At 40.1% G+C, this 12,413-nt stretch overlaps 3 protein-coding genes across 4 annotated transcripts in view; 2 read left to right on the top strand and 1 right to left on the bottom strand.

Annotated features, from left to right (window-relative positions):
- The window catches only part of LOC139549612 (zinc finger protein 664-like), a 438,201-nt gene that overhangs the window by 266,111 nt on the left and 159,677 nt on the right, over nt 1-12,413 (bottom strand). The gene's annotated exons all lie outside the window — the stretch shown is intronic.
- Nucleotides 1-12,413, top strand: part of LOC139549671 (uncharacterized) — a 520,909-nt gene that overhangs the window by 372,103 nt on the left and 136,393 nt on the right. The gene's annotated exons all lie outside the window — the stretch shown is intronic.
- LOC139549409 (zinc finger protein 664-like) lies at nt 4,187-8,790 on the top strand. The gene is made up of 2 exons (XM_071359897.1): nt 4,187-4,813; nt 7,036-8,790. Exons 1-2 carry the CDS (start codon nt 4,489-4,491, stop codon nt 7,743-7,745), a joined length of 1,035 nt encoding a protein of 344 aa, XP_071215998.1. The 5' UTR covers nt 4,187-4,488; the 3' UTR covers nt 7,746-8,790.

The following is a 12,413-nucleotide window of genomic DNA, read 5'->3' as shown; positions in this document are numbered from 1 at the left end:
CCTTCCCTGTCAGTTTAAGGATCCACGTTAAGATAGTCCTTCCAAAAGTTTCACGCTCCATCTCCTTGTCCTTCCACACAAAGCGAACCGTATTCGCCAGCCCGATCCCAGGAGCCGACCTATTTGAAGAATGTTGCGCCATCTCCACTCCCGCTCTCTTCCAAAAAAGGAAAAACTGAAAAGAAAAGCAAAAACGGCTGAGAATCGTTACCCCAAAAAACTTTTTTACGGTTTTACTGCCCCCCGGCCTTCGACTTTCAGCTTAGAGCTGAGAGGAACCTCAGTAGCCAACTTGAACTTAGCCACACAGGAGAGAAGCCTAATCAGTGTGACAAGAGATACTCTCATTCAAGTGGTCTGATTAAACATCAGAAAATACATGCAGGAGATCCACGAAGTGTGGAATGATCTCCAACACCAGACCTGGGTAGTAGAACACAGAGTGTAGAATGATCTCCAACACCAGACCTGAGTAGTAGAACACAGAGTGTGGAATGTTCTCCAACACCAGACCTGGGTAGTAGAACACAGAGTGTGGAATGACCTCCAACACCAGACCTGGGTAGTAGAACACAGAGTGTAGAATGTTCTCCAACACCAGACCTGGGTAGTAGAACACAGAGTGTGGAATGACCTCCAACACCAGACCTGGGTAGTAGAACACAGAGTGGAGAATGATCTCCAACACCAGACCTGGGTAGTAGAACACAGAGTGTGGAATGACCTCCAACACCAGACCTGGGTAGTAGAACACAGAGTGTGGAATGATCTCCAACACCAGACCTGGGTAGTAGAACACAGAGTGTGGAATGACCTCCAACACCAGACCTGGGTAGTAGAACACAGAGTGTGGAATGATCTCCAACACCAGACCTCTATACATCAAATCACATTTTATTTGTCACATACACAAGTTTAGCAGATGTTATTGCGGGTGTAGCATAATTGTAATAATTGTGTTTCTAGCTCCAACAGTCCAATAATATCTAACAAGTAATATCTAATAATATACACAATCTAAAGGAATGGAATTAAGAATATATAAATATTTGGACGAGTGATGTCAGAGCGGCATAGACTGATACAGTAGGATAGAATACAGTATATACATATGAGATGAGTAATACATAGACTAAGATACAGTAGAATAGAATAGAATACAGTATATACATATGAGATGAGTAATACATAGACTAAGATACAGTAGAATAGGATAGAATACAGTATATACATATGAGATGAGTAATACATAGACTAAGATACAGTAGAATAGGATAGAATACAGTATATACATATGAGATGAGTAATACATAGACTAAGATACAGTAGAATAGGATAGAATACAGTATATACATATGAGATGAGTAATACATAGACTAAGATACAGTAGAATAGTATAGAATACAGTATATACATATGAGATGAGTAATACATAGACAGATACAGTAGAATAGGATAGAATACAGTATATACATATGAGATGAGTAATACACAGACTAAGATACAGTAGAATAGGATAGAATACAGTATATACATATGAGATGAGTAATGCCAGATATGTAAACATGCAGGAGATCCACGAAGGAAAGACAGTGATGGTGCTCAGTGACGTTGTTGCAAATGGTGGGGAACAACCAATCACGATGAGGGATCGCCAGCTGTGAACGCTTTAGCATGCTGGAGACAACCATGGAGAATGTGAATCAAGTGTTCCAATGGTAAAACGTTTGATTTAATTACATCAAGTGTTCCAATGGTAAAACGTTTGATTTAATTACATCAAGCGTCCCAATGGTAAAACGTTTGATTTAATTACATCAAGTGTTCCAATGGTAAAACGTTTGATTTAATTACATCAAGCGTCCCAATGGTAAAACGTTTGATTTAATTACATCAAGTGTTCCAATGGTAAACCGTTTGATTTAATTACATCAAGTGTTCCAATGGTAAAACGTTTGATTTAATTACATCAAGTGTCCCAATGGTAAAACGTTTGATTTAATTACATCAAGCGTTCCAATGGTAAAATGTTTGAGTTCATTGTGACGCGTCACTTTGTGTTTATTGCCACGTTGGGATGCAACCTTTTTTTAACCAGTTCTGATGGTTGTTAAAAGTGGGATTTTGACATTATTATCGTTAAATCAACACACTGGACACTCCCAACACTCCCACCTATCAATCTCTTTGGCACCGTAGACATCAAGTCACTTGACAGTAATGTTCCATACAATGTTGCATTCCATTTTTGAAAGGTCATTTTTCATTGAAGACAATGAAAGTTATTAACATTCCATAAAATTTTAAATCAAGGCTGAGGCTCAAAATAGTCGCCTTCACTTTACTTAAAGTGTAGGAAGCAGTGGAGTAAAACAATTTACTCACCAACAACAGCATTGCCATAAAGTCCCACATGATGATGTAATGACATCACAATACCCCATAATGACATCACAATACCTAGTCTGTTCATTATATACATCTATATGATGTATTGTTACACCATGTAGGAGCAGTATAGACCTAGTCTGTTCATTATATACATCTACATGATGTATTGTTACACCATGTAGGAGCAGTATAGACCTAGTCTGTTCATTATATACATCTACATGATGTATTGTTACACCATGTAGGAGCAGTATAGACCTAGTCTGTTCATTATATACATCTCCATGATGTATTGTTAAACCATGTAGGAGCAGTATATACCTAGTCTGTTCATTATATACATATACATGATGTATTATTACACCATGTAGGAGCAGTATAGACCTAGTCTGTTCATTATATACATCTACATGATGTATTGTTACACCACGTAGGAGCAGTATAGACCTAGTCTGTTCATTATATACATCTATATGATGTAATGTTACACCATGTAGGAGCAGTATAGACCTAGTCTGTTCATTATATACATCTATATGATGTATTGTTACACCACGTAGGAGCAGTATAGACCTAGTCTGTTCATTATATACATCTACATGATGTATTGTTACACCACGTAGGAGCAGTATAGACCTAGTCTGTTCATTATATACATCTACATGATGTATTGTTACACCATGTAGGAGCAGTATAGACCTAGTCTGTTCATTATATACATCTATATGATGTATTGTTACACCATGTAGGAGCAGTATAGACCTAGTCTGTTCATTATATACATCTATATGATGTATTGTTACACCATGTAGGAGCAGTATGGACCTAGTCTGTTCATTATGTACATCTACATGATGTATTGTTACACCATGTAGGAGCAGTATAGACCTAGTCTGTTCATTATATACATCTACATGATGTATTGTTACACCATGTAGGAGCAGTATAGACCTAGTCTGTTCATTATATACATCTACATGATGTATTGTTACACCATGTAGGAGCAGTATAGACCTAGTCTGTTCCTTATATACATCTACATGATGTATTGTTACACCATGTAGCAGCAGTATAGACCTAGTCTGTTCATTATATACATCTACATGATGTATTGTTACACCATGTAGGAGCAGTATAGACCTAGTCTGTTCATTATATACATCTACATGATGTATTGTTACACCATGTTGGAGCAGTATAGACCTAGTCTGTTCATTATATACATCTACATGATGTATTGTTACACCATGTTGGAGCAGTATAGACCTAGTCTGTTCATTATATACATCTACATGATGTATTGTTATACCATGTAGGAGCAGTATAGACCTAGTCTGTTCATTATATACATCTACATGATGTATTGTTACACCATGTAGGAGCAGTATAGACCTAGTCTGTTCATTATATACATCTACATGATGTATTGTTACACCATGTAGGAGCAGTATAGACTTAGTCTGTTCATTATATACATCTACATGATGTATTGTTACACCATGTAGGAGCAGTATAGACCTAGTCTGTTCATTATATACATCTACATGATGTATTGTTACACCATGTAGGAGCAGTATAGACCTACAGTAGCTTGCTAATTATTTAGATGTAATATAACTTAATGAAACTGCTTTAAATATGTGGTAAACATTTTTTATTCGTACTAATCGATCAACACATTCCTGTCTTTGTATGTCTCAATATAATGGTATTATTTAATTAAATCCATTTAAAATAATCTTTGTCTGAAAATAAAATATGATCCTCAACTGCGTTTCCCCTCCAGTCAGCAGACGGCGATGTGCGTCTTTCAGGCGACGCTGCCAGCGTGACGTATAATCTAGTGGACGGTTCTTCATAAACAGCTCGTCAACCACCCCGGTAGCTTGCTAGCCAACATAGCCTAAAGATTCAAGCTATTTATACGCTTTCGTGTATATTACCTACTGTGTTTTAGACACACTTCTGTCGTATCTACTTGTTAACCTATTTAATTTAATATTACGTTATTTTGTATTAGTCAGCTATAGTAGCTGGCTGGTTAAGTTAGCACTAGCCTAGTCGCTAATGATAGCTAGCTAGCTAACATCCCCGACCATGAGGTCAGTAAGCTTCTCCCCTCTTGTTAAAAAAGAGGTCTGCTGGACGGAGAAAGAAGCTCTGGGGCTGAACATTGTCGTGAAAGAGGAGAAGGAAGAAGAGGATGTCACAGTACAACAAGAAGTAGAGGATGAGGCTGTTACAGTGAAAGAAGAAGAGAAAGACGTTTCAGTGAAAGAAGAGGAAGACGCGTTCAGAGTGAAAGAGGAGAATGATGTTACAGTAAAAGAAGAGGATGCAGTTTTTGGAGTGAAGAAGGAAGGGGAGAATACTGTCACATTGAAAGATGAAGAGGAGGAGATAGGAGATCTGATTAACACCAGTAAGTACCGCCTTAAATGTGTTTTTAACTTTGGATACTTAATGCCCCCCAATAGTGCCATGTGAGAGTTGGGTTGGCTACACCAAAGATTATGGATATACTGACAAGATGTCTTTCCGCCCTAACAAGGGGAGTCGTTATCCACAAAGCGGCACTGCGGGTTGTCTAGCTCCCGCCTATCCTTTCTTTGGATTGGTGGATTAATCTTATTATTGTAATCTATTGTTTATATTCTATGAGGGTTGTTGTCGTCAACCGCCTGTATTCAATGGAGAGAGATGCTAAGCTATTAGCATGAATATGCACCGCCTGTATTCAATGGAGAGAGATGCTAAGCTACTAGCATGAATATGCATAGCGATCTGGAGACAAGTCCTATAGTGTTTTTATCAAAGTTGTCGGTATGTCACGTGTCCACATAACAACTTAAGCATTACGAAACTTCTGTTGGATCAAGTAAACCTCACGTAGCAAAAAAGCCTTTCATTTTGTTGTTGACCAAATTCGACACTTTCCACATTGGGTTGATAATTGTTTCCACTTGGATACAACCTACTGTAGCCCACTGGCATGACCTAGAGAGTTACAACCTAATGTAACCTACTGGCATGACCTAGAGAGATACAACCTAGTGTAACCTACTGGCATGACCTAGAGAGTTACAACCTACTGTAACCTACTGGCATGACCTAGAGAGATACAACCTACTGTAACCTACTGGCATGACCTAGAGAGATACAACCTAATGTAACCTACTGGCATGACCTAGAGAGATACAACCTACTGTAACCTACTGGCATGACCTAGAGAGATACAACCTACTGTAGCCTACTGGCATGACCTAGAGAGATACAACCTTCTGCAGCCTACTGGCATGACCTAGAGAGATACAACCTGCTGTAGACCACACTATCTACAGAGAGAGTTTATCTGTATTTTTCGTAGCTGTCTACATACCACCACAGACCGATGCTGGCACTAAGACCACACTCAATGAGCCGTACGCAAACAAGAAAACGCTCATCCAGAAGCGACGCTCCTAGTGGCCGAGGACTTTAATGCAGGGAAACTTAAATCTGTTTTATCTCACTTCTATCAGCATGTTAAATGTGCAACCAGAGGGAAAACAACTCAAGACCACCTTTTCTCTACACACAGAGCTCTCCCTCGCCCTCCATTTGGCAAATCTGACCATAATTCTATCTTCCTAATCCCTGTTTACAAGCAAGAATGAAAGCAGGAAGCACCAGTGACTCGGTCAATAAAAAGCCATTGCTAAGCTACTGGAGTGTTTTGCAGCACAGACTGGAATATGTTCCGGGATTCTTCCGGTGGCATTGAGGAGTTTACCACATCAGTCATTGGCTTAATCAAAAAGTGCATCGATGACGTCCCCACAGTGTCTGTACTTACATACCCGAACCAGAAGCCATGGATTACAGGCAACATCCGCACTGAGCTAAAGGCTAGAGCTGACGCTTTCAAGGAGCGGGACTCTAACCCAGAACCGTATAAGAAATCCCTCTATGCCCTCCGACGAACCATCAAACAGGCAAAGCATCAATAAGGGACTAAGATCGAACCGTACTATACCGGCTCCGACGCTCTACGAGACGAGCAAAAGTACTTCCATGCTCGCTTCGAGGCAAATAACACTGAAACATGCACGTGAGCACCAGCTGTTCCAGACGACTGTGTGATCACGCTCTCCGCAGCCGATGTGAGTAAGACCTTAAAACAGGTCAACATTCACAAGGCCGCAGGGCCAGACAGATTACCACGACGTGTCTATGTTATTGTTAGGTGAAGTTATGGGCCAGTTGGCATACACTTAGTGTACAAACCCTCATTGTCAGGCTGATGGCGAAGCCAAAGAGCATTTTACTGGTTGAAGTGTTGAAGAATAAAGCAGTTGATTTGCAACAGTAACACAAATATATTAAGATTCAAACAAGCCTTACAATTATAATCCATAAGTAGAGTGAAATGCACTCATAAGCAACCTGGAAATGGAGGCTATTTTTGCTGTCAGCCTATGAGAACTCCCCAGAGTTTTCCCCCACGGTGGTGAATTAGTGAATATACACAGAACTTAAAGTGAGTTTCCTTGGGTAGCACTCCCGATCTTGCACTTCATGGCTACACTCTTGGCATGACCTTTTACAGGGGATTTCTGCTGTTGTGGGCCTTTAAACATCTGTCTGACTTTGTCGTTCACACAGGAGAGAGATGTGACTATCGTGGATCCTCTGGGGAGCCTCAACAACATCATGACGCTGACGAGGCAGAGAAGAGTCTCTGCAGATCAGGACACCTCAAGAAACACCAGCAGAGATACAAAGGAAAGAAAACTCACCGCTGCTCTGACTGTGGGAAGAGTTTTGTTTTCTCAGGACAATTAAAATCACACCAGAGAACACACACAGGAGAGAAATCATATAGCTGTGATCAATGTGGGAAGAGTTTTACTACATTTAACAATCTGATGATACACCAGAGAACACACACAGGAGAGAAACCTTATAGCTGTGATCAATGTGGGAATAGAGTTGTTTCATCTGGCCTTCTGACTGTACATCAGAGAATACATACAGGAGAGAAACCATATAGCTGTACTCAATGTGGGAAGAGTTTTACTCAGCTAAGCAACCTGATATCACACCAGAGAATACACACAGGAGAGAAACCTTATAGCTGTTCTCAATGTGGGAAGAGTTTTACTCAGTCAACCAGCCTGATATCACACCAGAGAACACACACAGGAGAGAAACCTTATAGCTGTGATGAATGTGGGAAGAGTTTTGCTACATCTAGCAATCTGACACTACACCAGAGAACACACACAGGAGAGAAACCTTTTAGCTGTTCCCAATGTGACAAGAGATACTATGATAAATGTTCTTTGATTACACATCAGAAAGTACATGCATGAAGGATTTGTTTCATGATATCAATGAAATGATGTCACAATGTAGAATGTTTTAACATTGTAGTAGGAGTATTTTAATGATGTCACAATGTAGAATGTTTTAACATTGTAGTAGGAGTATTTTAATGATGTCACAATGTAGAACCCTAAACGTTTGTCCCCTGTTCTATTGATTTCAACATGATATGGATATTAGCCTCAGGGGGAAAATCCAGGCTCTGAATTGAAAGAGTACTATTTATTTGATTTAACAAAAAGTGAGTAACAAAAAAGTGCTGTCTTACACTTACCGTGTTGGTGGCCCACTTTAATCACAAGTTACACTTGAATAAAAATGTAGCTAGATGTTTTCTACAAATTGTCCTCTAACCAGGGATGTACACATTACTCCCAGATTCCGTGTGGTTTTTGAGCTGTTAGTTTTAACAGGACGTGCAACCTCATCTCCCTCCTCTCGGCACAATTGATTTCAACGTGATATTGATGAGTGATGACAAATAAGTGTTGCGCTTATTTGTTTAGCGACCCCTACATTTAAATGCATCACTCCCAAATGTAGCTGACTGTCTTCTGCAGGTTGTCCTCTAACCAGTGAGGTGAAAGATATCTCCCATTTCCATGTGTTTTTTTAGTTGTGTTAGGTACAACCTGATTTCCCCCCTAATTGATTTCACAGATTTATTGCTGCCAAAACAACAGCGTTTCTGGTTCTTGTGCAGTACATAAGATGCTTGTTTAAAAAATACAAGTAAAATGTATTATTGTGGCAGATGTTTGTGTTTATATAGCTAAATATATCCCAAACTGTTTCTGCATATTGGTTATTGATTTGGACACATTAAAACTGTGTTTTGACATTGGGCTATCCCACCAAGCAAAATGTAATTGAAAAGACGTTGAGAAGAAGACAATGCCCGACGTCCAATATACGTTCGGTTTTAGTTGAAGTGAAAGTTGAGAAGATGTTGTTTTTTCAACGTACTTGCAGCCTAAACACATGGACGCAGTATAATAAATTGGTCTATAATCAATTTTATTAACAATCCTACATCACTCCAGTATTTCTTGACAACATTCAAATGCTAATTGTCTTTATTCCACTACTGAAGAAGCATGACTCAAATCACCTCATATTTCAAACATTCAGCCTGACAAAAGATACATGTTTTATTATTCCATGCCTCACCATTAAGTGAATTATTGCCAATACATATTAACAAAGGGGTGAACATTTGTTTTTCATATTTACATTTAGTAATCATAATTAATTATACGATCAACTAACCATTTTTGGGGACAATAATATTGACATTGTTGCCCTTCTTTTAGAATATCAGGGTTCATTCTCAGATGTGCCAACCCAAATGTACTAGAGCATGACATTGGGGACTGGGCCCCGATCCAACAATATGCCTATCGAGTGAACTCTGAAAAGAAAGAGAAGTTCTGCAGTGAGGTGGAAAGTTACTAGGGATATTGCAGGAGTTTCCTCTTGAAATCAGACATGTCCGTGGTGAGAACAACCTGGTTGCTGATTGTCTCAAGGGGGGCAGTCAAAATGTTTTGCGTTTAGCCAGTGCGTTGTCATGGATCATAGTTTATTTTGACTGCACGTTTGGAGATTGGAGATGAGTTTTGTTTGGGCTCGTTCCTAGAGTTCTAGAAGCTAGTGAGTTCTATAGGAAGAAAAGGGAGACCTAGAGTTCTAGAAGCTAGTGAGTTCTATAGGAAGAAAAGGGAGACCTAGAGTTCTAGAAGCTAGTGAGTTCTATAGGAAGAAAAGGGAGACCTAGAGTTCTAGAAGCTAGTGAGTTCTATAGGAAGAAAAGGGAGACCTAGGGTTCTAGAAGCTAGTGAGTTCTATAGGAAGAAAAGGGAGACCTAGAGTTCTAGAAGCTAGTGAGTTCTATAGGAAGAAAAGGGAGACCTAGAGTTCTAGAAGCTAGTGAGTTCTATAGGAAGAAAAGGGAGACCTAGAGTTCTAGAAGCTAGTGAGTTCTATAGGAAGAAAAGGGAGACCTAGGGTTCTAGAAGCTAGTGAGTTCTATAGGAAGAAAAGGGAGACCTAGAGTTCTAGAAGCTAGTGAGTTCTATAGGAAGAAAAGGGAGACCTAGAGTTCTAGAAGCTAGTGAGTTCTATAGGAAGAAAAGGGAGACCTAGAGTTCTAGAAGCTAGTGAGTTCTATAGGAAGAAAAGGGAGAAAGGAGATGATTCTATATTATTATTTCTAAATATGTGTTTTTTCTTGTTTTTAATTGTTGACAGCCAGTAGACACCATGTTTATATTGTAGAAGGTGAAGCATTGTAGTTGATTATAATGAGAAATGGAAGTTGTTTTCTGTTGGTGGTGAGCAAACTTGTCCAACTAAAATAGAGGATATTTGTTGTCTTAGAGGGGAGGGTGTTACATTTCCTTAGGGTTTATTAGTCTTTCAGTTAGTCTTCTGTTTGTTGTGCACTAAATATTTCTGTTTATTTTCATAGTTTTTTTCCTGAGAAGCCATTGTATTGTATCAATGTCTGAAATGTGCTGTACAAATAAAGCTGGATTTGATTTCAACAAATGAACCCAATGACCAATCAACAGACTCTTGGTCCCTCTTAGTATGAAAAACAGTATCACTTTTCCAGCCTGCTGAAGGCGTGGTGGAGTGGTAAGCACCACCCCCGGCTCTACCAGGGGCTTGAGGTGGTCTCCCACAGCTCTGCTGGTGGAGTGGTAAACACCACCCCCGGCTCTACCAGGGGCTTGAGGTGGTCTCCCACAGCTCTGATGGTGGACTGGTAAACACCACCCCCGGCTCTACCAGGGGCTTGAGGTGGTCTCCCACAGCTCTGCTGGTGGAGTGGTAAACACCACCCCCGGCTCTACCAGGGGCTTGAGGTGGTCTCCCACAGCTCTGCTTATGTCATGTTCTGTGGCCTTGCCGTTCCATTTCTTGACTGCCCCTGCAACACAGAAATAAATACATTTAGACATATTATATAAAACATTAAAAATAATGGATATGGAGCATCTATGGCCTCAGTTACACCTGGCACCTAAATGTGACTTCTGTCATCCGATCACTCCAAGCCTCATTAGGTTCAGATCTACCAGGATGGGCCTTTGACATAGTCTGGATGCAGTCAGGCCACTGAATATAAATAAGCAACGTAAAGAGGTGGGGTGAATGAGTGGGGAAAAGTACATTCTACACAAATGACCTTCATAATAGCAAAGAACAAATGTGTGTACCTGAGGGGAAATTAACTTTCATACAGCCAAAAGGGGTGAGAAATTACACCAATATCAGTGGACAATTTGCACTAATGTAAATAAACATAGATGATGGAACATATTGCCTTTTGCTGACGTGATGAACCACTAAGGGGGCATAAATATTTACCATCTAAACCATGTGTGACCTCTCACCTCTCTGGCTGTAGAAGTGTTCTTCCTAACCAGTCCCTCAACAGCTCTCTGACTGAGCTCCACCCTCACTGGGTCTTCAGAGGAGAGGAAGGCTGAGGAGGGATGGAAGGATGAATGGATCAGTCAGTCAATAAAATGTAGAGCTGCTGTCTATGCTGTCTGACAAAATCACTATTTTAGTAGTTCATTAAAGTAAATAAGGCTTTATGACTGCTGAATACCAACTATCAATCACTGAGATCATGTATTTTCAGGTAGAGATACATCCTTGGGACGTCCCTAGCCCTTTGAAGTTGACATTTAAAATGGTTAGGTTAGGGGTTAAGGTTAGGGTTCAGGGTAGGGATGTCCCAAGGATCCCAGATTGCATTGACCATTGTGCATTTGTAACCGATGTGAAATTGCTAGCTAGTTAGCGGGGTGCGCGCTAATAGCGATGGTAACGATGTTTCGTGGGAGGCAGTTGTTGATGTGTGCAGAGTCCCTGGTTCGAGCCCAGGTAGGGGCGAGGAGAGGGACGGAAGTTATACTGTTACACATTCTTTGGTCTCTTTTACGTAGCAGGTGTAAAAGAAACACAGACAAGACAAGTAGGCGCTCAGGTCATTATGGTCATCGAAGTTTAAAAAATAGCATCTAATTATGCGTATCTGTGTGTGGGATTGTTAGAGAAGAATGTGATTGTCAGCCCTAACAATCCATTCTAGCACCTCATCAGGCTCTGTAAAAGTCTTCATTGATGACGTGTTCCTTCTATTCCAGGGGACAGCAGAGGAACTTCATCGATTCCACTCCTTCATCAATACAAGCAGTGAACGTCTGAAATTCACCCTCACCTTTGATGCGCATGAAACAAGTTATCTGGACATTATGATTAAGAGGGAGGGGTGTAGATTTAGCACAGACCTATACAGGAAGCCGACGGACAGGAATTCCCTCTTACGCCGAGACAGCTTCCACCCTACACCCCTAAAAAAAACAATTGTAATACTTGAGTAAAGAAAACATTTAAAATGTAAATTTGTAATTTTAATTTTGTAAATTTAAAACAAAAAACATAACTGTTTGTACTTATAGGTAACCAGATCGTGACTAGAACTCAGTTACTAAGTCTTTAACCACACTGTGTTGTTACAATGGTGAGTAAAAACTCATGCTTCCTACACTTTAACTTGTTGTCTGAAAATAAAATCTACATTTTACTGAACTGCGTCCAGTCAGCAGATGGACTAGATGCCGCTTAGGCCGCCCGTT

The sequence above is a fragment of the Salvelinus alpinus genome, chromosome 2 (genome assembly GCF_045679555.1).
Source record: "Salvelinus alpinus chromosome 2, SLU_Salpinus.1, whole genome shotgun sequence".
Taxonomy (NCBI): domain Eukaryota; kingdom Metazoa; phylum Chordata; class Actinopteri; order Salmoniformes; family Salmonidae; genus Salvelinus; species Salvelinus alpinus.
The sequence above is the reverse complement of the archived record's forward strand: the minus strand, read 5'-3'. Positions and strand labels throughout refer to the sequence as shown.

Excerpts from the sequence above, each read along its gene's own strand:
- LOC139549409 (XM_071359897.1), top strand. The coding sequence starts at position 4,489 with ATGAGGTCAGTAAGCTTCTCCCCTCTTGTTAAAAAAGAGGTCTGCTGG. Across the intron at positions 4,814-7,035 it reads AGGAGATCTGATTAACACCA|GAGAGAGATGTGACTATCGT; the intron begins GTAAGTACCGCC and ends TCGTTCACACAG.